Source organism: Halichoerus grypus, chromosome 2 (assembly GCF_964656455.1).
Source record: "Halichoerus grypus chromosome 2, mHalGry1.hap1.1, whole genome shotgun sequence".
Classification (NCBI taxonomy): Eukaryota; Metazoa; Chordata; class Mammalia; order Carnivora; family Phocidae; genus Halichoerus; species Halichoerus grypus.
This window is the reverse complement of record NC_135713.1, coordinates 202826674-202850297: the sequence shown is the minus strand read 5'-3', so window position 1 is coordinate 202850297 and position 23624 is coordinate 202826674. Positions and strand designations below refer to the sequence as shown.

Genomic DNA, 23624 nt, shown 5'->3' with positions numbered 1-23624 from the left:
CGGGCTCCCGACTCAGCGGGAAGTCTGCTTCTCCCTCTGACCCTCCTCCCCGCCATGCTGTTTCTCTCTCTCTCTCTCAAATAAATAAATAAAATCTTTTTTAAAAAAATAAAAATAAAATATTTTCTAAAAAAAAATAGGGAACAGGGTAGGATGGCTAGGACCACCTTTGGGTCATGGGTGAGGTTGTGGCTGGAACATCCTTGTTTACAGACCGTAAGCCTGGGCATGCAGCTTGCTCAGGGATGCTTGGCGGACTGTGTCCAGGCAGTGTCCTGGCAGACTGTGGATTGGGAGCGAGGAGGAGCTGGGAGACCCCAGTGAAAGGGAAGTAAGCCCCAGAAGGGCAGCTGGAGGTAAAGAGGTTATGGCCTCTTTAAGGATTTTAAGATTTGAAATTTGCACACGGAGGGAATTCCTAAAGAAACTATGGCCCTCCAAAAGATAAAACCCAGAACTTCCCAGGTTCTTGTCAAGATTCCTCCAAGACGGGCGCCTGGGTGCCTCAGTCGTTAAGCGTCTGCCTTCGGCTCAGGTCATGATCCTGGAGTCCTGGGATCAAGCCCCGCATCGGGCTCCCTGCTCAGCCAGGAGCCTGCTTCTCCCTCTCCCACTCCCCCTGCTTGTGTTCGCTCTCTAGCTGTCTCTCTCTCTCTGTCAAATAAATAAATAAAATCTTTAAAAAAAAAAAAAAAAGATTCCTCCAAGAAGTCCTGACCCTGTCCCCAGGTCCCTCCTCCTAACTGGCCCAAGGGTGGCCAGAAAACTTTCCCCGGTCATAGTTAGGACAGCTGAGGCAGGATGGCCATTTTTTTTTTTTTTTTTTAGACTTTATTTATTTATTTATTTAGAGAGAGAGTGAGAGCAAGCAGGGGGAGGGGCAGAGGGAGAGAGAATCCTTAAGCAGACTCAGCACTGAGCATGGAGCCTGACTGGGGGCTCAATCTCATGACCCTGAGATCATGACTTGAGTCGAAATCAAGAGTTGGACCCTTAACCGACTAAGCCACCCAGGCGCCCCAGGATGGCCATTTTAAAAGGCATTTAGTCAGTGCCTTGTACCTGGGAATGCCGGGCTGGGGGACCTCCCTCCTGCCCTGCAAGGCTGAACTTCCTTTATGATCACAATGAGCCAGAAACCGGTCAGGAAGACCAGCTGTCCCTGTGCCCTCCAGTGGGAGCACAACACTACATCCAGGTATTATACCTCAGGTTCCTGTCTCCTTGGAAGACGGGGTTCTCCAACCTCCTGCCAGGTGGTCTTGGGCCCAGAGCTGGCTGGCGCGGCTCACTCCTGGGGGTGGCTGACACAGTGGCGCCTCTCTGACCCAAGGTGGGCAGATGCCCCTGGCTTTTATGGCTTTCCTGGGGGGCGACTGTGGGCCCATCATGACATCCAATCACAGCTCTCTTGCCTTATTTGGGATCCTGAGGGGGCAGTTTCTTCTCTATCCTTTTATTGAAACATGAAAGATGAGGAAGCACACTTTCTCAACAGAGGGACTTCACTCTTCACGTTTGCTCACCACCAGCCCTCCCTTGACCCAGATCTGTCGCCCATATCTGGGAAGGGGTACACAGATCTCAGTGTTCTTGGCGTATGGACAATAGATAATTCTCTCCATTTACTAATGCCATCTGCTTCCCTGGAGGAGAAAAATAATCTCAACACGGTGCCAGGGAGATTCAGCTCCCCATGTAGGGGTATCCCATGGCCCACCTAAGAGAACCAAGCCCCCACATTTGCAAGACCACACTTGTGAAGGACACACTCCGAGCACGGAACCTCTCCCTAGCGCCCGCTGCATTCCTCAAGCTGCTTTGGTTATGGCCTGCGCGGACAGGCCCACTCCCCTTTCACCTCACCCAGGACCAGCCCAGGTGTCAGAGGCTGAATTCCGTCTCTACCCCACTCATATGGTGAAGTCCTAGTACCTCGGAATGGGACACGATTTGGAAATGGGGGTCTTTACAGGAATAAGCAAGTTACCAGGAGGTCATTAGGGTGGGCCTTCATCCAGTATGTCTGGTGTCCTTATAAAAAGGGAACATTTGGACACAGGGACACACATAGAGGAAAGACAACGTGAAGAGCCACAGGGACAAGACGGCCACCAGCAAGCTGAGGAGCGAGGCCTGGACGGATCCTTCCTTCGGGGCCCTCAGAAGGAGCCGACCCTGCCCACACCTTGATTTCAGACTCCCAGCCTCCAGAACTGAGATGACAAACATCTGTTGTTGAATCCACTCCATCTGTGCGGCTTTGTCAGATGGCTCTCCCAAACTAATACACCAGGTTCCCTGCTCACTGGTCCCCAAGAGGAAGGGACCTCCTGATGACTCAGACACTCGCCTCTTGACTTCCATGACTATGAGCAAGGGAGAAACTCTCACCCGGATCAGGCTGCCCCCGTGGCTCCACTTTGCAATCTGAGATACAACCTCTCCCAGGTAAGCCCTCACCCCCCAACACAAGTACACTGGTGCATATGCATGTGCATGCATGCACAGAGGCACGGGGCTGACCACACATGGGAGGTGGGGTCCACGGATGATGGGGGAGGGAGAATTATGTGCCAGAGTTCAGGGTGGGGACTGATGTTGATGACATGGTGGCAAGGAACAGCTTCTAATGAATATTGATGAAGAACTGATGAGCGAATGAATGAATGGGTCAGACGTCATTCCCGGCTGTATTCTCTGCCCTGAGGGACACACCATGATTTCTAATGATGAGCCACACACACATAAACCCTGCAAGCGGTGTTGACGCCCCCGCATGTTCCGTGAACACAAATTTAACTCAGTCTTCTAAAATTGCAGTTATTTAGCTAAGTTGGGGTGGGCAATGGACTTTGGGGGTCCCATGTACCTGCCTGCAATGAACACACTCTGTCTTCCCCCGGCCCTCCATCTTCAGCCTCCTCCGAAGTCCTCCCAAGGGCAGAATGCACTGGAAAAAACTTGGCAGGGTGAAAGCTGCCTATTTTTCTTGGAGGGTGTGGAGTGAGAGGTGTGGCCAAGCACTGCTGGGGGCTGGCCTTCGTGAAGGGTGGGCAGCGATAACACTGATGGGCTGAGGGGGGAGCTGCTACACGGTGAGCTCACCTTGGGGTTCCTTTTCTTTTTTCAGATGAATTTTTAAAATATATATATATAATTGATTTTCATGGAGAAGGAAAGAGTAAGAGGAAGGAGAGAGGGAGAAAGAACACAGTAAAAAGTCTTCCTGACCCTCATCTGCCTGGCCCCAGGGACACCCCCCCCCACACACACCTCCACTTTAACCTGTTATGGTGTCTTTTGACTCTTTGTGCAAATACAGGTAAATATGAATATCCAAGGGGAGGGGGCACTGTTAAAACGTTCCCCGTTAAGTATGGGATTGGATCCTAAATATGGGATTGGACACATCCTGTCTCTTTCTGGTACTGACTGTTAACAGGATTTTTGTTCCCTTAGTGCCCGAGGTTCTTGGTCATGCTGCTTCGAAGAATGAAGAGGTAGACCAGAGGAAGAGTGGTGGGCAGCAAAGCAAAGTTTATTGAGCAAGAGTACAAAGCTCCCGGAGAGGGAGGGGACCCGAGAGGGTTGCCGTTTTGGTGTTCAAATTTTTTTTTTTTTTTTTTTAAAGATTTTATTTATTTGACAGAGAGAGACACAGCGAGAGCAGGAACACAAGCAAGGGGAGTGGGAGAGGGAGAAGCAGGCTTCCCGCTGAGCAGGGAGCCCGATGTGGGACTCGATCCCGGGACCCCGGGATCATGACCTGAGCCGAAGGCAGACGCTTAACGACTGAGCCACCCAGGCGCCCTTGGTGTTCAAATTTATAAGCTCTTTTGAGGAACTATCTTGAGCATCCTGAGTGTGGGCCCCTGTGGATTGGCCGCTAAGGTGTGCCAATCAGGGCTTTGATCTTGCACCTGTCTACCTAACGGGTTATTGTTCACATGTTGCTGGTCTTTGGGGCTGACATCTGGAGACTAACTGCCTCAGCTTGTGATAGTGACCCATGTTTTATGGTTCATTGTTTTGTTTCAGGATGTTTTGCAAAAGTCACTTGTGCAGAGGCTGCTAGACAGGATGCCATTGTGGTCCTATCTAAGCTGTAAAACAGGATGCTAGTGCGGTTTTGGCTTAGCTGTCCTGGCTTTTTTGCTTTCTTGTTGGGGACCCTGACCCTGACTACCTAAGTGTCCAATTAACCTCTAACACAACGACACTGACTGCCAGTGACAGAAAAAGTTTCTCTGTCCCAGGGCTCCGCTCAGCACCCACATCAGGGCAGGAGCCCGGAAGCTGTTTGCACAGTGAGAGAAGCTGGTTGGTCACATGATGCCCAAATGTTGTCAGGCTAAAGGTCACAGTGCCTAGGCTGGCCGGAGGCGTCTGTAAACCCGCGTGGAGAAGTGGATCTGGGAACAGCATCACAGAGTCCCGGCTAGCAGAAGCCTCCGGCTTCGGACCCAGTGCCCCGTGTGCAGCAGGCGAGTTCCCTGGAATACCCCAGAGCAGTGTTTTCTCAACCCAAGACAGTTTGCCCCCAGGTGACACTGGGCAATATCTGGGCATATTTGTGGTTGTCTCAACTAGGGGGATGGTGTTGCTACTGAGGATCTAGTAGATGGGAGGCCAGGGATGCTGCTCAGCGTCCTGCAATGCACAGGATGACACCCAGCACAAAGAATGATCCGGGCCCAATGTCAGTGGTTCAAGGCTGAGGGACCCTGTCCTAGAGGCAGACCCAAGGCAGCACAGGGGCTCCCTGTGCGCTGGTCCCCATTGCACCCATCCATGCAAGCATGAGCCCAGCGGGCCTCCTCCCTTTGGGAACAAAGACCCACTTACCTGGGCCCCCTGGCTTGGTGCTGGGCCCAGAGACACAGGGATGAATGCTATAGCTATTGGCCTGGGTCTGGGGCTCACACAGCCTGGGAGGGAACAGGAAAAAGGTCACAGGCGACCGAGATCCCCAGAGGGGAGGTTGAGCGGAAGCAGAGGGTCTCGGCTAGGCCCCAGGCTGGGGAGGGACCTGCATTACCACCAACCCCCAGCCGGCCGCGGAAGCGGAGCCAGCCGGTCGGGGCCGGCTCCTCGGGGTGGCGGGGATCAGGTTGCAGGGATGGCGGGGCGGGGCGCAGGAGGGACCTCGGGTTGGCTGGGGGCTGGGGGCGGGCCCCCGCTGGAGTGACGTCGGAGCCCTGAGTCGGTCCCCACCCCCACGTCCCAGCCCCCCAGGTGCGTGGGGGAAGGTGGGTTGGGTGCGGAGGCCGCGGGAGGGAGTCGGGAACCCGCGCTGTCTGCCCCAAGCCCGGGAGGGCAGGGCGGCGGCTGGAGGGCTCGGTTAGGGACGCCATAAAACCTTCGCTGTCCCCCGGGCCCCCGCCGGCGCCGTCGAACGCTGAAGCCGACCTCTTCGTGCTCTCGGGGCGGCCAAGTCAGAACGGGGCGCCCCGGGGCCCTTGGAGAGGCCCCGGGTGCGAGCGGAGAGCCGCTGGGATTTGGCCCCCCAAGCGTCTTTGCGTCCCCCCAGTTCTGCGCCAGCCCTTGAATCCAGGCCGGGAGGTCTCACCCTCGGCACAGCCTGTGCTTTGGGGTCCCCCTTCAACTACTGGGGGGGTCCCAATTCCAAGGCTTACGCGGAGCTGGAAGCTCAGGGTCCAATTTATAGATGAGGAAAGCGAGTCAGGGGAGCTAGTAAGAACTAGGTCCCAGGAGAGGAGAGGAGCGGGGTGAGTGGTGCTGGTGAAAGCGGGATGCCAACCCGTATGGATCCGGGAGGGAGCCCACTAACACCCCATCCACTTCAGCCCTTGGGTCTGACCTGCCAAAGGAGTTAGGCTGCGAGCCCCCAGAGGGCAGGGACCAGATCTTGCTTCTCTCTGTCCCCAGAGTAGGAACTCAATATTTATTAACATTTGCTGTCAACTGAAAGCAGTCCAATCCCCCATCTTCAACCTGGTTTCTTGACTTCCCTGTGCCCCAAGTGACCCTCTTAACACCTTGATGGTCAACCCCTGCCAGTCGGGGTCTGTCCCTCTCCATAGCATCCCCCTCCAATCCTAGCAACCTGTTATCCCACCCACTCTGGGGACCTCATGCATGAAGGACAGCAGAGAAAAGGGAAAGAGGCATCTCCGGAGGGCAGAACACAGTGAAATCTGGCCCTGAAAGCAGTGTGTCTGGGCAGAAAACACTGGACAGCTAGCTCCTGGACGCTCCACCTTGACTGTGACTTTCACGGAGTGACCCTGAGGAACTAGACACTAAATATGAACTCAGGGTGTTAGTACTTCCATTTTACAGACGAGGAAACTGAGCTGCCCAAAGTTACAAAGCTAGTAAGCAAGAGTCGGGATCCAAACCCATAACTGTTGGATTCCTAGGTCATGTTCTCTCTGCAGAACTGCCTCCTGCTAAAAGGGCATTTGGTTTCTGGTCCTCACTTCCTTCCCTGTACCTTTCAGTCACCCACAGCCCACAGAGGGACCCACCACCCCAGCCTCCATCCATCAATATCCCTTCTTCAAGGAGACGAAGGTCAGAGCCGCACCCTCAGCCCAAGGATGAGGATGAGGTCAGAGCATTACCCAGCTGGAGCAGATGCTAAATAATTCATGGGTCTGCTGTGAAGCGGGGGCTGCAGCTTCCGGGAGGGTCCAGAAGGCACACAGCAGACAGGAAACAAAATCTGGTCACTTGCACCTGAGTCTGATCTCCGCAAACCGCATGGGGCTGGAGAAAGTGCCTCGTTTGGTAACAAAGGGTTGGAGGGCACGACCCCAGGCAAGTCACTTCACCTATTTCTTGCTGCTCTCTCGTTTCTAGCTCTTATCCGAGGTGTGATCAAGTGCAGGAAACCAGTGTAAACCGGAATAGTGGATGTGGCCCTTGGCAGGTCCTCAGGGGAGGTACTGATCATCTCCCTGGCCCCGTCTGCCTTCCCACGAGCCCAGTATGTCACTCAATGGTGCCCCTCCAGCATGCCAGGCAGCAGCAGAACTATGATAGGGGTTGTCCCCCTCTCTTGCCCCATCCCTACATTCCCAGACCTTGGGGGGACAGGGGGGTGGGGCACAGGCACAAATCTTGGCTATTTTTGGAGGCTTGGTTTCCTCCCTTAGAATAAATCCCCAACCGAGAAAAAGTTAGTTGGAATCAAACTGCCTTTGTTGGTCTATAAGGGAAGAGACTAGGTTAAAAATATGTATTAAATCCCAGAAAAAAATCTCAGTGAGCACATGGGGACTCTGTGATAGGAATTCCTCGGAAACAGAGGAGAAGGTCCTTTAATTCTGAGCAGTTAGGGTCCAAACTACTCCGCTTCGAGCTGAACGGCTTGACAGAGTGGGTATGAAATTTACCAAGGTATTGGTCTGATGTTACCTGTAATAGGTTCTGGCCTCTTCTAGTTTTCTTCCATCCCAGGCTCATTTGTGATGCGGCTGGACCACTTGGGGGAAGGCACCTCTCTCCTAAAAACACACCTGTCTTCTGTCTTCTCCACTTGGCCAAGGCCTGGAAGGAGCAGGGCCACTGGGTGACCCTGAGCCAGGGTGGCCTGCAGCTTTCAGGATCCCATCCTTCCCAAGCTAACACCCAGATCCCCGGAGAACTCGGACATTCAAACCCACATTCACTGCAGGCTGCTCTTCGTGGCCGCCTGGTGAGGCCAAGACTCACATGAGACTATCACTTCGAAAAGCAAGACAGTGCCTTTATTCACTGTAAGGGATCTTGGGGCCACTAACCTAGATCAAGAAAAGTCTGAGGTGCAGAGAGCTCCCTCTTCCCTCCATCAGAGAGAAGTAATACTCTGTTTGTGGAGCTAAGCAACCCAGCACATGATTGGTCAATGGTGGCGCTGGGGGTAGGGGGCTGTCACAGGCAGTTGTATGGCCCTACTCTCTCTGTAGGGCCTGAGAAATATTCCAGTAACAAAGGCACAGGCTGCTGGGGGCAGGAGGGTGGTGCTGGAGAGCTGTGGGCTGCCCACAGGGTGAGGTCGGGCCCTGCTCTTGTTCTCTCCCCCCCACCCTGGGCACCCAGAGGTGACTCTGCGCTGAGCACAGAGCTCCAGGGACACGCCTGGGGAGGCCCCCTTGGGCCAGCCAGCTCTGCCTGGTAGCCAAGCGCAGGACAAAACCAGGAGACGATGCTACAGAGATCTCGTTCCTGTGAGTCTGGAGCTGTGCACATCTCCGCCCTTGCTCCACCATCATCAGGTCCTAAAGGATGCCCCCCACTTCCCTGGGTGGCCGTCAGGACCCTCTGGAGCATGTCGTGGGAGAGAACAGTGCCAGCACGTTTGGGGTGCCCAAGGTGAGGCAGAAATCTGTACATCTGCCCAGCAGGACATGGCATGAGTCCCAGTTCTGTGAGCAGCTGAGACCCCAGCCCATGTGATCCAGGACTCTCTGCTGGCCCCTGAGGATGCAGCCCCAACCCCCACCTTGTGTCTCGATGGGCCCCAGTTCACTGCAGGTGGGGAAGGCATGGGGCTATGGTGTAAGGGGGCACAAGAGGGAAGCACCAAAGGGGCTCAGATCCAGCACCCACAGGCCACGAAGAGGAGCGGTGTCTGCCCAGGCCTCGGGCCGAGCTCTGTCCCAGCTTAGGGGCCTTCCACGGTCCAGGTGGTGACAGGAAGCCCTGATGAGAAAGCCCACTTCCGCCAGGGCTTGGCTCCAAACACCCAGGCGCAGGCAGGACAAGCTGGACACCAAGACAGCCAGGAAGGCCCGTGGTGTGAAGACAGGGCATCTGAGGATGGCCATCTGGAGAACCACAGCATGGGACACACGGGCTGTGACTAGGGGAAGGGTGTCGAGGGGGGACGGAGGCAGGCTGGGCAGTTCTGTAGATCCTTGTGGCCTCAGTCACGTGGGGGTCAGGAGAGGCAAAGGGAATGGCCCCAGGGCCCCAGCCACGCGCCTCAGGGCGTCACAGGCCCCCCACTCAGTCCTCTGCTTCTGGCTGGTGGCCTCCGGTCCCTCCCAGCTCCAATGACAAGGGCGGGAAAGGTGCTGGGCCCTGCCCAGCCCAGACAGAGGTATGAGGACATCAGGACGGACGTGTGGTTCAGGGAAGAGGGCTTCTACCATCTCGTTTTATTTTGCGGGGACTGAGCCTAAAGTAACCAGAAAGAACAAGAGTCAAAGGGGACCCTACCACTCGGGGGCCCAAACTCTGGCTTCTACTAAAAACAGTGTCTGAGTCCCAGCGGGGCTGGTGCAATCTGACATAGAAGGGAAACTCTGGGAGAAGTTTGTTTTTCTTCCGGCAACTTTCTCTCTCTTCCAACAGAGACTTTTTTTCCCCCCTACGACCGGTGTCAGAAAATAGCTTCTGACTCGTTGGGTAGAAACATTCCCAAGCTCGGGAGGGGCAGGCTTGGCAGCCCCTTTGCAAAGCCCGGAGCCAGTGTCCGAGGGTCACGGCACTACTGTTCATCCAAGCCCAGGCCACTGGCTCGGCCCCAGGGTGGGCCTCGAAGACAGAGCTCAACACAACCTGACCGGTGGGGCCCCTCTGGAGGCTGCTGTGGCCTCGGTGGGTCGGTTTGCTTACCCCTGTCAGGGGCCAGGAGAGGGACAGCCCCACCTTTTGCCTCCAAGGCCACGTCTGACCCAAAAATGGCACGATTCTGGGATTCTGACTCGGGAAAGAGGACAGAATGCTGTGCTGTCCACCTTTCTTGGCAGCCACGAGGTTTAAAAGGAGCTGATGTGGGAAGGCTTTGTTTACCATAAAGGGCTGAGCCAGTGGACACGTTAATAACTGTCCAGGAATGGAACCAACCGGAACCAGCTGACCCTTTCCCACCTTTGGAAACCCACTTTGTAAAGAAGTGCCAGTGTTCTCCGAGCCGTCCGCTTCCACCCGTGCTCGGCACAGCACCATCTAACAGCACAGGCCGGTGACTCTCCACCGCGTCCCTTAGAGCACTTGAATGGCCATCCCCCCTAAGAGGGTCTGAAGCTGGTCCGCCTTCCCTTACACACACCCTCCGCAGAGCTGCCCGATGGTGGGCCTGCCCTCCCCACTCTGGCCTCGTGCATGGCAGGGGCGGGCGGGGGGGGGGAGGCGTCCCGGAGGAAAAGCTGCCTGATCTCAGATAAGCCCAGATGCTGGACTAGACCCTGGACAGGCGCTGGGCCCAGAAGTTCATTCTGACCGCCCGCGACATGACACGATACACAAGCTCAGCTGAAGACTCCTTCCCTGCGGGCAGGTGTCAGCTACTTAATTGCACGGAAGGAAAAATCAGCAGCAGCGTTCCCGTGAGCCGGATTCGGAAGGAGAAAGAGGAGCCACCCCCAGCCCACAGAGGAGGAGGCTCATCAGTGACCAAGAGCCTGGGGTCAGAAACGACATTCCCAGAGGAAGGGCTCATAAAGCAAAAACGTGTTTATTAGGCACCCTTGCTCCTCATAGAGGAGCAAGACCCAGGACAGACGCGCCTGAGAAATCTCTCGAGGTGGCAGGAATCTCTCTGAAGACTCCAGAAAATGTTGGCACTGACCGGCCACCACCCCAAAAAGAACACTATCTGGCTGGAGCACGAAGCTCCACAAACACTGAGGCGTGGGTGGGGGGCCCCTGGGACACCCACCCAGACATTGGCAGACAGGGATGGCCTTCCCGGCTCCGAGGCACAGTTGCCCTGAGCCACGGAGGGGGCAGGGGCAGTAGGAGAACCGTGGGCTCCTCACCCAGGCCACGTCCCAAGGGCCTTCCCCAAATCTGCCTGCCTCCTCCTGACCGCCGACTCAATCCCACACGTAGGGGTTTCTAAAGACCTGGGAGTTCTTGCTGTCTCTCGGAGGTGTGGTGGCCCGGTGGCTCTGGGCCGCATACATGTCTTCGGCCCTCAGGGTGGAGTTGGCACTGCCCATCACCTGGCTGTTGGCGGTGGCTCGTGGGAGGATGACGTCGTAAGCTCCTTCGGACTGGAAGGAAGGACAGGAGGTCTCACAGCCAGGTTCTGCCAGGGCGGACGCACAAACACTCTGCTTCCTGCAGGGCTGTGCCTGCCAGCAGTAACCCCCACCCCCCCCCAGCAGGGCCCCAGCGGCCGCCTGGGATGGGTGACTCCACCTCTCGAAACGGAGGGGCTGGCCTCTGACCTCAAGCCCCTTCCCTCACCCTGCAGAGCGCCAGGCCTCTAGGCATGGGAAGGGGCCTCTGGTCACCTCGGATGGCCCCGGGGCATCACTATTTTCAGAAGGATCCTCTTCTCAAGCCTCCCCCCTCCTGCTCCCAACTCCTGGGGGAAATCCTGGGGCCCAGGGCAGAGTGAACCACACTGAGCTGCTACTACGTGCCTGTAATGGTCCCAGGCTCCCTCTTCCCCAGACCCTTCCCCGAGCCCTCAAATGGCAATAGGATACCCAGTGGCAATCAGAGTGGCAGGTCTGTGTGGCTGAGGACAGCTGGCAGGCCTCGGGCACACCCACACCTCTTATCTTGAAGCCTGGGCGGGTTAATCAGATGTGGAGACTTAAAACCCAAATTCTCTGCCTGGAACCTGGCTAGAGCTACAGTGCCCTACTCCTGTGTGGGGGAGAGATGGCTGTGGGGTGGGGAGGGTCCAGAGGCCCCCATCCCAGCTCCTGGCCTGAAGGCAAGGTGAACTCCTGGCCCCACCTGCCTTATCCTTAACCCTAGGGCCCCAAGCCACCCACCACCTTCAGTTGGAATCAGACCCGGGTGGTCCTCCCACTGGTTTGCAATCCCCAGCTCGCAGGCCCCTGGAAGCTCCTGGAACATCCAGGCGGGTGGGGCTCAAACCTGGGTGTGCCTCAGAATCACCTGGGCAGTTGGTTCAGCCACAGCCACACCCAGTCAGGCTCTACCCAGTGGTGGCCTGGTCAAAGTTTAACTGGGGCGGGGAGGGAGGGAGCCCCCATCCGTAGTCTCCACTCATCTCCGTGGGTGGGTACTCCCTGTTCACCCAGATCCTCGACCCCCTGGGGCAGCAGGACTGGGTGTGGCCAGGCAAGTGAGGGGTGGCCAGGGTGAGACAGCTGCTGGAGGAAGGACCCTGGGGGGGTTCCACAGTCTGAGTGGCTGGGACCAGCAGACTCTGCTCCTGTCCTCCAGAGACTCCTTGCCCCTCCCTGCGCCTGGGAGCAGGTTCAGCTTAGGGAGAGGAAGGGGCTGGAGCTGGAAGTTTCTGATATTTACTGCACCGTGCCCCGGGGGCTCGTGGCACGGAGGGGGGTGAGAACACCACCCCGCTGACCTCCCTGGCTTCCTGTTCCCAGCGTCCTGCCAAGGCAGGTCACTGACATCTCCCCACAGTGACTGCCAGCCCAGGGGGAGGAACATATACGGAGTGAGTGAGAATCTAACCCACGGTCTTCCTGTTCCCACCCCCCACTGGCTAATGGAGCATCTGGTTTCCAGAACCCAGGGGAGGTATGAGGTTGAGAGCTAGAGCCTGCTTGTGGGGGGAAGGGAGCCAAGGCCCTCTTGGGACAGCTGTGGTTGAGGAGTAAGTACATACCCAGACCTGCTTTTTGGTCCTCTGTGCCTTTATGGGGGCACCAAAGATTGCCACCTCCCTACCTGGCTGAGACCTTCCTTTGTCCCTCCCTAAGCTCCTTAGGGTAAAGCTGGACTCTCCTATCACTCAAAGAGGACCTGTTCTGCATTCTCCGCAGCCCGGGGCCCCAGTCCTGTGTGATGCCCCATGACACAGGGCGGGTCTCACTGCAGTGCAGCAGACATCAACTCCAGGAAAAGGGCATTAGGAGCCGAGGGGCTCTGTTCCCTGACGCTGATGCATCAGACGGAGAAGCCTGCCTTCTCCTTACCACCTCCGCCCCAGCCTGCACCGGCCACAGGGCCTCTGCACCAGCCGGCTCGGGCTGAGCTCCACGGCCCCCAGCGGGGTCACAGAGACCCTGGGACCCCACTCACCGGGCCTTTGTGCATCAGGGCCATCTCGGTGGGCTGGTACACACTGGTCAGCAGCTGCCCATTGTACCCACTATATGGTGACACTGGTCTCTTAGCTGCAAAGAAACATAGAGCCGTTTGGGGGCTGGGTTCTCAGGCAGGGCTCCCCAGTGGGGAGGGAAGGGCAGGGAAGAGGAGGCTCACCTGCCCTGGGATAACATCTAACCCAGGGAGGAAGCCTGGCCAGGGGTGGCCCACTTGCGGGGCGGGGTTGCAGGTATGGGGGCCCCTCCAGAGTCCAGCATGCCTTTGTCAGGAGTCAAGAAGAGCATGATGCTGCCTGCCTTCTGCTCGGGCTTTCCTGCAGTGTGAGGACCCCTCCCCCCCCTTCAGCCAAGAAAAATGCTCCTGTCAGCAGCCTTCATATCCCCATCCGCCCTCCGGGGCCAGAGGCCAAGAGGGGCACATGGGCCTTCGGCGGCCTTCCAAGACGGCCAGGCTCCAGCTCTGGCCTCTACCACTGTAGGCCACAGCTGCAAGGCGCTAGGGTAAGCAGAGCAAAGACCCCACAGCCTGACACTGCCAGTCGTCCCGGGGCACAGCTGATCCTCCAGGACCCCACAACCCAGAGCCCCACCAGGAGGACTGAATGTACATACATCTTGTCCTGGGGCAGCCTGGCAAGATTCCAGGACTGTTTGCAGCTCCAAGAATACCTCCCGGTGCCCTCGGGTGTGATGCTGTCCCCATCTGCTCTACCCTGCGGGGGTTCCCAGGGTGTCCGAGGAAAGCTCACGACCAACCCCTGGGGCCCGAGGGCAGGCGGAAGGCTGTCTGTGTCCTGCAGGCTGCTGGCCCGCAGCTCCGAGGGACCACAACTATACAGGGCTGGCTTCCTAAGTGCTGGGCCCACTCGATTGATTTTTCCATTTAGAAAAAAAAAAAGAAAAGAAAAAAACCCTCACAGCCCCAGAAATGTTTGCCTTGCGAGGACAAAGGCTGAGTAGTATTACATGGGCCTCATGGCCAGACACCGGGTGGGAGCAGATGTGGGTGCACAAGCCCCACCCCCACTCAACTAGTCCCACTCTGTTATGTGGATCAGGGGCCACCCCCGTGGGCAGATCACAGATCAGGTGCCAGACAGGACAAAGGTCACTCCTTTCCCCAAAACAGAGATGATGGGGGGGGTCCCAGTTTGTAGAGAAGAGGCAGGGAGTTCTGCTTCTGGAACTTCCCGTCTCTGACTCAGCCCTCTGGCAGGGACCCCAGAGCTGGTGACCGACAGTCAAGCAGTTGAAGTCTTAAGCCCCCAAACATCCTGCTCAGCCCAGTCTGGGGTTGGGGTCAGGGGTCTGTCCTGGTCCTTCTGCCCTCCAGTTCCCAGTCACGTCAGATAAAGGGGCTGTAGGCAGCTGACTAAGGACAGCACGCCACAGGACACATCAGGAAATGCGTGCACACTGAGCACACAGTAGGTGCTCAATGAATGCTAGCGGTCCTTACAGTTAACAAATGCCAGGGAAATACTCTTCCCTTTGGAAGCCAGGAGCTCAACTGGCCAAGTGTCCCAGAGAAGCATCTCTCCTCACCCCGCCCCCCAGCCCGCCTGCTTCTCAAGCTGCTTCCAAGGGGGAGGAGGGGGGCTTGGCACAGGCTGCAGAAGCTGCACCCATTCCTGCCTCTTCCAATTCCAGACACCCTCAGCCTGACCCCTCCGAGGCTGTACGGCTGGCTGGTGCCCCTAGTGCTGGGCTCCAACAGGAAAGCCCCATCCCATTAACAAATGAGCCGGGACAGGAGCTTGGGGACAAGCCAGCTGGAGAGTGGGTGCTGCTGAGATCAGGATGTGGCACAGTGCTTTTATTAAAAAGAACAGAATCAGGGCACCTGGGTGGCTCAGTTGGTTAAGCATCCAACTAACTCTTGATTTGGGCTCAGGTCATGATCTCAGGGTCGTGAGATCGAGCCCTGTGTGGGGCTCTGCACTCAGCAGGGAGTCTGCTTCTCTCTCTCTCCCTCTCTCTGCCCCTCCCCTAGCTTGCACGTGCTCTGGCGCACTCTCTCTAAAACACATAAATAAATCTTAAAAAAAAAAAAAAGAACAAAATCTTAACTGAGAAGACTTTTAAAGGGAACTAAAATTATGAATATGTACATAATGGAAAAACAAGTCCGGGAAGGGTGGTTGTAATCACAGTAAAAGGATAGGAATACAGCTAATAGCTAATACTTGCAGAGTAATTTCCAAGTGCCGGGCACGTGCATTAACTTAATCTTCACAAGAACCCTATTTAACAGGAACCATTATCATCCCCATTTTACAGATGAGGAAACAGAGGCATGTGGAGGTAAAATACCAGTCAGAGGTGGCCCAGAACAGGAAAGAACAGGGTAGAACTGGGAGGAGCCAGCCGGAGGGAATTTTATCTGTGGGTGTTTTAAATTTTACAGTGGAAATATATTCATGAACTACAGGAGTACTAAAAACAAAACAAAACAAAAACTTAAAAATGGAATTTAGGGGCTTGAAGGCAGAACGCTAGCGATCATTCGAGAGCCTTCCATCTCGCTCAGGAGACCAGCCCCCCGCCCCCCCGCCCCATTCTACCGTCCAGGATGCAGAATGACAGACGGGGTACGCGGGGAGGGTATCCCTCCGCCTACCTGAGGCTGGCTCGTCCATGGAAAACGCCTTGTTCTCCACAAACATGCTCTGGCCCTTCTGCTCTTTCAGGATGGTCTCGTAGCCGACGCCACGGGTGGGGTACATGTCCCCCTGGTAGCTCTGCTCTGGGCTGGCCTTGGTCACCTGGGAGACCTCCGGGATGACGTAGAAGAGGACAAAGGCCCAGGCGTTGGCGGCGAGGGCGATGGCCAGCGTGGGGTCATCCCAGGTGGGGTTGTTGCGCTGCTTGTTGCCGTACGTGTACATGACAATCCACACCACCCATATGGCAATGGAGGTGGCCGTGGTGAGCAGCACGAAGACCCCGTGCTTCCGCCAGCGCTTGAAGTGGCCACACAGGGCAGGCCAGGCCCCCGTGAAGGCACACAGCAGCAGAAGCATGACGTAGATGAGCGCCATGACGAAGTCCATGTTGGCAATGGCGCAGGGGGAGGCCGAGGCCCCGGGGGCACTGCCATTGCCCAGAGGGCCGCCCTCGCCGCCGCCGCGGACCAGCGTGATGATCAGCCACTCGGTGTTGATGATCACCTCCACGAGGGTCAGCAGCAGCGCCACAGTGAAGATCACCCAGCCCCGCGGCCCGTGGTTCTTCCGTGCCAGAAAGTTGAGGGCAAAGACATGTGCCACCAGGCAGGAGAAGCAGATGGCGAACAGGACTCCAAAGAGGAAGCGCCGAGAGGCACAGGTGGAGAAGTCAGGCTTCACCACGCAGGCAAAGACGAGGCAGAAGAGGCCCAGGGTCCCCAGCAGGAAGAAGACCTGGGTCCCCAGGAGGCTCCGCTTCTTGGTGTCCTGCACAAAGGGGAGGCTGGCCACAAGGATGATGGTGAGGACAAAAGTAGTGACAACTCCCGCCCCAGCCACTGCCTCCAAAATGATGCCCCAGGCCCCGGAACGGTCACACAGGTTGTAGTACAGCGGGTTGAGGTCCGGGCTGCAGCCAGGTGGCACATGGTTCTGGGCCTGGGCGCCTGCGATTAGGAGGACGGGCAGCCCCAGGCACGTCAGCAAGGCTTTGGGGATGGCCATGCTGGCTCCCAGGCCAGGCTCCGGCTGGGTCCCTAGAGACAGAGAGGGAAAAGGCAAAATCAGTCCTCCAAGGCCAGACTCTGACACCCAAGTCCCTTGCTTGCCCCTGTCCTGAACCGGGGCAGACAGTGCGAGCTGATCACGAGACTGTCCCCACGGGCTTCAGATTCCTTCTTGACACAGCACTCCTGGGAGGCATATCAACTGACCAGAGAGGCAAATGAGATGGAGCCCATTTGTCATCTCCGGTCCTACTCACGGAAAAGGAGGAATCTGTCACTGAATTTTCAGATTTCCCCCTCCCCTATCATAACCAGCATCCGAACCTTCCCTGAGCTCTTGCAGTTTGGGTTGAGGGTGATAGGGTTTGGGACCAAGTCAAAACCAAGCCACTCTGCACTTTCTCTCTGCCCTGACCCTCTCAGAGTTCAAGAGGCCTTGACACTGTGCCCTTCAACTCTGCCCCTGTGATGCCCACGTCCATGGCCAACCTGCCATGCGCTCATTCACGCAGTAGGTACTTCACGAGCACCCGAAAGGCATGACCTGCAGCCAGAGAAAACGAAGAGACAGTTCTCTTGGATTCCTCCCTACCACCTCCCTTTCCTGCCCTTCATTTGCCCACTTTTCACGCCAGCTCTCCTCTTCAGAATCCAAACTTCTTTGTCTAGCTCGGTTGCTGGAGTGAAGGATAAAATAATTTCTCAGCTAGGGAGTTAATGACTTCATGCAAAAATCCTCCTATGAGGCATTAACATTTTTAAAAGCAAGAATGGGGAAGGGCAATGCAACGCCCAAAGGAACTCATCTGTCACGGAAGACGTTAAGGCATTGTAGCCAGAAGGCAAAAAAGGGTCTTTCATTCACACCAGGAAGGTACCCTATTACTCTACGTACTACTCATTCGACCAGTCCCGACGGCGGCGGCTCTACCAAGGCCTGTAGATGAGCAGCAAAGAAAACGGAACCCCTGCTCTCAACACCAGCTGGACTATCCCTGTGTGGTGTGGAGATAAAGAATGTGGCAGCTTAAGAGAAATTAAATATCCAATCAATGAAAGACTTTAAATTTACTTGGAGAACAGAGAATCTCAATGTTCTAAACAGCCAAGTTCAAAAATACTGCAGAATACAGATATGCACATTAAATTACCCCTTACGTTCAAGTAACTAGTTATAACCCTGCTTCTTCCTCTCTCACTTCTTGGGTCCTCGGAACTCTCCGGAAAGATGGCAACCAAGCTTTCCAGGATGATCGTGACCACTAGTGGCTCTCAGGGGAATGGCATGATCCAACTCCTCCCACCTCCTTTCTTCCTCCTTTGGGGATAGTGATGCATAGTCCACCCCCTTAAGTTTTCACCATTCCTAGTTACCTAATTTCTAACAGGCGAACAAAAGTCCTAAATCTCAGTCAATAGAAACTGTCTCTCTGTAATTGATAAGTGGAAGAGTACGGGCTATTGGATCAGGGAAAATAAAACCCATAAATTAAGTGAAACCGACATAATAAAGATCGTCAATTTTCAAAGTCCTTTAACATATCCTACAGACCCAAGGTGCCCCTTGAAAATACTGCCGGTATCTCGACCTTCTCAGCTACTTCATTTTTAAAAAATTTTTTTAAAGATTTTATTTATTTATTTGACAGAGAGCACAAGCAGGCAGAGTTGCAGGCAGAGGGAGAGGGAGAAGCAGGCCCCCCGTGGAGCAAAGAGCCTGATGTGGGGCTCAATCCCAGGACCCTGGGATCATAACCTGAGCCGAAGGCAGAGGCCTAACCCACTGAGTCATCCAGGCGCCCTCAGGTACTTCATTTTTCAGTTAAGCTTGCTTTTCCTCCAAATACTACCTATCATTAACTCTTAATAAGCTAACATCTTTATTGTTTTCCTAAATAACTGCATGGTCAGAACTCAGTTTCTCTTGACTTCTAATGCAAAAGCACGTTTCCCCTGCGTTGAGATTTAAATAAGCTTTCGTAGGGGACTTTGTGCAATCGTAAATCAATAAAGCATAAACTGTATTTACAACTGCTGGAAAGAAAAACGAAGGGTGGAGGATTGATGGGTAAGGAGAAACACTGAACCACCCCAGGGAAGAGGTAATTTGCAGATTACATGCTGTGGGTTCCTAAGCCTTCAACCCCATCTTGGGTGTTTGGGGCTCATAGCAAAGTAGCCAGAACTTGTGGTAAAGTTGGAGATGTGGAAGTGAGCCCTGAGAAAGGCCACCCTGAGTTAGCCCCCAGGTATCTGCACATCTTCCAGCACTTCACCCCCTCCCCGCTCTGGGTCCCAGATTAGATATAGGCAATTATTCCCAATCAGAAAATATTTACTGTGCATTTTGGTGGGGGGGGGGGGGGACGACAAAGCCAGTCGTTCTCAGAGCTCTGGGAAATACAAAGATGAACAAATACAGCCCCTGACTTGACGGTTTGTTTTTTGTTTTTGTTTTTCTCCCTGACTTGATGGTTTTTAAAATCCAGTACGAGAGAGAAGGTAGGTCTGTGAGAAAATGGTAAGTGCCACACAACAGAATTTGCCTCTGGGAGAGGGAAAGGTGCTCCAAGAACACAGAGGAGGAAGCTCTTCCCGCTGAGGGGTCAGAAAAGAACGGAGAAGACCTTTCAACAGCATTTTATTCAGTATTTTATCACCTTCAAGTATGATCCGAGTTTGTAAGGGGAGACACAGACTAGAAGTGCTACAGGGAAGGAGGTTGGGGCATCATTCTAAAGGCAATGGGGAGCCACTGAACTAAAGCTGTGTTTTGCACAAACGTGGCGTAACTAGGATTGTGCTTTCAGATCTGAATCTGGCCAAAAGCACAGGCAATCGATTTGTTGAGGATACATTCACCCGTTTAAAGATCGAGGCCAAAGGTAAAGCCATAATGGCCAGATCTGAGAGATCCTTTCCCAAATAAAATCTAAGGACTGACTGGAGGTAGGGGGAAAGGATACCAAAGCCCACACTACAAGTTTAAATCTGGTAACAGCCATGTCATGACAAAAACAAAACAAAACCAAGCCAGGTCCCATTTAGCTCTGCAACCCTTCTGGTCACTTACTCTTCTTGAGCCATCTTGCTCTTAGAAGTACACGCCTTTACCCTGCTGGCATCCAGCAACCTTGCAGCTCTCTGCCCGCCCCACCAATGTGGGGAGAACTCCCAAGAAAGAAAGAGGAACCTACCTGTTCTTGCTGTTGCTCCTCCCCGCCCAGGTACCTGGCTGCTCCGGGGCCCTGATACTTACCAGCCCCAGAAGAAACAAACCATTCCCACCGGACACAATCCATTTCTCTGTTCCCCGGAAAAATGCAAGGGTGAGTATGGAGACAGGAATACACCTACTCAGGCCTAGGGCAGTGATCCGTGGAGGCCAGCAGATTTAAAGGAAGCTCAGCAGAGCTCTGCATGTGTCCTTTGACCTCCCCGAGTGCAGATTCAGCCAGGCAACCCATGCCACTTTTTACATGGCGGAGAAGGGGAAGAGCACTGCAAAGAGAGGGACCTAGCTCTGCCTAAGAGGCTCTCCCTCCCGCGGGTCCCTAAAGCCTGCACTTCCTGGCTGTCTTCTGAGCCTTGATGGCTCTTCTGTGCATGAGTCTCCCCTACCAGGCTGGAAGGTGTGTGAGGGTAGTGAACAAGACGTATTAACTTAGCATCCCTGCAAACACCTAGTGCTGTGCCTTGAACAGAGTAGACATCAGAGCAGGCATTTAAAAAAGCCTTCGCTGAACAGACTCAGTGCCCCCTTCTCCCCTGCCTTCTTCAGTGTGGAGTCACATCTTCTGCTTCGAGGTTCTCAGTGGGACCGAGGGGAGTGGGAGGGGGACCGCCTCCCGCCCCATGAATTTCTCCAACACCAACACTGCGGCACAGCCCGGTCTCGGATTATTTCCTGGACAAAGGGGCCCTTTTGCTTCACCTCCCTGGAATCAGTCATACAGATATTTTTAATCACCTCTGAAATCGGCCTCTCCCCCACTCAGCCACTCAGCACCCCAGCTCTGGTCTGAGTCAGCCCAATCCAGTTCCAGAATCCCCTTCCTCCCAGTTTCCCTCTCCAGGAGGAGCAGAGAGGCCTCAGCAGTGGGGTGGGTTCAGAGGCGAGCTGGCCCTGACTGGCTTGATCAGAGGCGGTCAGGCCCTCTCATCTTTCCAGAACAACCCCCTCCTAACCTCCCACCATTCACACCAGAACCCAAGAACCCCTAGGGCATAGGAGACCAACCTGAAGAGGACAGTGCCGCCCTGGTCTGCACCTCCCAGGCTCAAGGATAGAGTAAGAGAGAGACACACAGCCTGTGGTGCCTTGACCCCTGACAGCCCCCTCTCAAAGGCACCTAGGCTCACCCAGGGATACCACAGAGCATCCTCATTCCTCAACTGCCAGCACTCGGCAGCCTATCAGGAGAGATGGATGGACCCACCAACAGCCCTCCCACCTCCTCCCCTTCTCCCCCATCCCACCCCCCTTTCTGGAGTTCTGTCCTTATGCCTTATCATCTTACTCCTGTCCAGGGGCTCTGGCAACTAAACCCACCAATAAGAGGGATCAGAGATCAGGTTGGGAAGGGAGGGGCTTCCAGGAACCTCAGCCTAGACCTCCGCATTAAGTGGACCTTTGGGCCAAAATTTCCTGAGCATTCTGAAACGTGGAAGTCTTCAATCCAAGGGTCTGCTCTGGAATGCCACTCTGGAATGCGCCCCACACCCCTCCCCACCCCCCCACACACATGTAATAAGACACAAGGTGGGGACCACCAAGTGCAAAAAACCCTATTTTGACACATTCTGGTTCCTGTGCTTTAGGATCAAGATCATGGAGCTTTTAAATGATTGGCTTTTCCAGGGTGTAAAACTGCGGGCTTCAGGACGGAGGGGCGCTACCCAACCCCTGTGGCTGCAAAGGGCCCTGGAAAAGCCCTGGGGGGTCGGAGGGATCTAGAAGCCAAGCTGCCTGAAGTAGGGGCTCTTTGATGGTCTGATGCCAAACTTCCTACAGGAAGATTCTGAGAATTTCCCTCCTCACCCCTGGGGTCTACACCGGCGCTCCCCAGGCCTTGGATGCAGAATGAGTAGGGACCCCAGCCTGTCTCCCGCATTCCCTCTGGCCACAGAAACCTGCTCTCCCCATCCTCGGGCACCGGAGAGGAGGCTGGCCCACCAGTCGCTGCTGACCGTGGACTCACGCAGAGAGGCAGCGGGAGTGGAAGGGGCACCGACTGTGGAGTTCGGGACAGCGCCGGGCTTCCCCCACCCCCGGTCCCCAGCTCGCGCCGGTTTGTAAAGTTTCTGCGACCGAGCGGAGCCGAGTTGGCGCGGCGTCCTCCGCGCTCCCCCTCCCCCGGTCCTCCACCCTCGGGCTTCTGCCCTCGCCCACGGCCCGCCGGCCCGACCCGGCTCTTCCGGGCGGCGGAGGGGAGGGCGGAGCGGGAAGGCAGCAGCCCTTACCTGGGACGCGCCGCCCGCCCCACTCGGCGCGGCGTTTGGGGCCACCTCCAGCTCCAAGCGGAGCGCGGGCGGGGTGAGAGGGGCTCGGCGGAGGGCGCGGAGCCAGGCGAAGCCCGGGCCTGGGGTGGCGGGGCCCGGGCGGGGGCTCGGGGCGCAGGGCCTGCCTCTCCCGGGAGCCTGGGCTGGGCTGGCCGCACTCGGTCCCTCCTTCTGGCGCTGGCCTCTCCCCGCACTCGGCTCCTTTCTCCGGGCGAGGGTGGGCCGGCGCCTGCATCACCGTGACATCACCTCCATTCAGGAGCTGATCGCGCGGCCGCGGCGCACCAGGTAGGTGCAACCCGTTTGCACGGCAACAAAGCCCGCCAGGCCCTCCCCCCCGCCGACTCACCTCCAGGCTCCGGCGAGGCGCACTTTCCGGCCGGGGAGGGAGCTCGGAGTTTCTGGCGGAGCTGGTCCGAGTGTTGTTGCTGTTTACTGCCACGCCCCCGCACGCGGGCGCGCGCACTCACGCGCACTCACGCGCACTCACTTTCAGGATTTGGCTCTCCCTCCGGAAAGCGGTTTGGGGGGCAGGCTCTCCCACCCCGCATGTCCCAGCGCGCACACACGAACACGCGCGGGGGCCGCCTTGGTGCGTCTCACCGAGCCTTCGTCACCTTCGTCCTGGCTCTCCCGTGAGGGACACACGCCGGGCACAGTTCGCTGCTCTGGGCTAGAGCGAGGCGCACACTCAAGACACAAAGTCCGTCTTTGTCACGCCTTCTGCGCCCCCTCCCCTCCCCGAGCTTGCACACGTGGACACACCACACGCCGACTGTCCGCCTCTAACACGCGCGGCCTTTTCCCGGCACCTGGGTCACCAAACATGCATGGACGGGGGGACCCCGCGAGCGCCCCTACCGCCGTGGGCCGGGCCCGGAACCCCTCGGAACCGTGAGCAAACGTCGCCCTGGGCCCGACTCCCCTACGCCTGGATTTCCTGCGACCGCGCCAGACACGGTCCAACTCTGAGCGCGCGCTCCCCTCCCCGCGTCCCCGTTCCCTGTTCCGACTTGTCCTAATTAGCCTTCACGGTCATGTTCCCCGGGGTACAGTGTTTAACCCGGCCCCCGCGGTCCCTGCGCTCAGGGACGCAAGGGCCCTGACTCCGAGTCCAGCCCTCCGGCCGCCCGCGGACTTTTCCACGAGTTCGGGTACCCTCCGCCCCACTCCGCGCCCCACCCCCACTCCCTGCCCGGGGTGGATCAGCCCGTTGCCACCCTTTCCCCTCCAGCCCCAGGAATCAGCAGAAAGGGGACCGCAGAACTGGGATAGCGAATCCAGTCGGGGACGTCCCCGGCCCAGTAAACAAGAGATTTTTTCCGGCCGCCTTCCCCTGGGGCTGGCGCGCCCCGCGGGAGGTGGGCTGCGCGGTCCGGGGGCGCCCAGCGGGGCCTAGTCAGCCTGCACGGGAGGCCCGGAGGGGCCGCGGCGCCCCGGGAAGGGAGAGGTTGTTGGGCCTGGCCGGGGCCCAGGGGACGCGGAGGGAGGGCAGG

At 56.5% G+C, this 23624-nt stretch overlaps 1 protein-coding gene and 1 long non-coding RNA gene across 5 annotated transcripts; one reads left to right on the top strand and one right to left on the bottom strand.

The window, feature by feature from the left end:
* The first annotated feature begins 6439 nt into the window (after positions 1-6439).
* LOC144380888 (uncharacterized) lies at positions 6440-21836 on the top strand. Its single transcript, XR_013445192.1, has 4 exons — positions 6440-6540; positions 18276-18432; positions 19116-19955; positions 21756-21836. It is a non-coding gene; the product is annotated as an uncharacterized LOC144380888 (long non-coding RNA).
* On the bottom strand, positions 7697-23604 carry GPRC5C (G protein-coupled receptor class C group 5 member C). Of its 4 annotated transcripts, none has more exons than XM_036079025.2 (5): positions 22478-23604; positions 15574-16656; positions 12928-13022; positions 10803-10952; positions 7697-9130 (listed from the first exon to the last, which is right to left on the bottom strand). In XM_036079025.2, the coding sequence occupies exons 2-5, from the start codon at positions 16622-16624 to the stop codon at positions 9098-9100; spliced, it is 1329 nt and encodes a 442-aa protein (XP_035934918.1). In that variant the 5' UTR covers positions 16625-16656; positions 22478-23604; the 3' UTR covers positions 7697-9097. The 4 variants fall into 4 exon arrangements, with proteins under 4 accessions (XP_035934918.1, XP_035934917.1, XP_077922154.1 ...); XM_036079024.2 differs by lacking the exon at positions 22478-23604 and adding an exon at positions 22090-22366; XM_078066028.1 differs by lacking the exons at positions 12928-13022; positions 22478-23604 and adding an exon at positions 22090-22378.
* Between the last annotated feature and the right edge of the window lie 20 nt (positions 23605-23624).

What these genes read in the sequence shown, in the direction of transcription:
- GPRC5C (XM_036079024.2), bottom strand. Translation starts at nt 22,363, where the DNA reads ATGCAGGCGCCGGCCCACCCTCGCCCGGAGAAAGGAGCCGAGTGCGGG. An exon ending in CATGGACGAGCCAGCCTCAG is followed by an intron (nt 13,023 to 15,573) that starts GTAGGCGGAGGG and finishes GTTTCTTTGCAG; the next exon opens with CTAAGAGACCAGTGTCACCA. An exon ending in CCCTGATGCACAAAGGCCCG is followed by an intron (nt 10,953 to 12,927) that starts GTGAGTGGGGTC and finishes CCTTCCTTCCAG; the next exon opens with TCCGAAGGAGCTTACGACGT.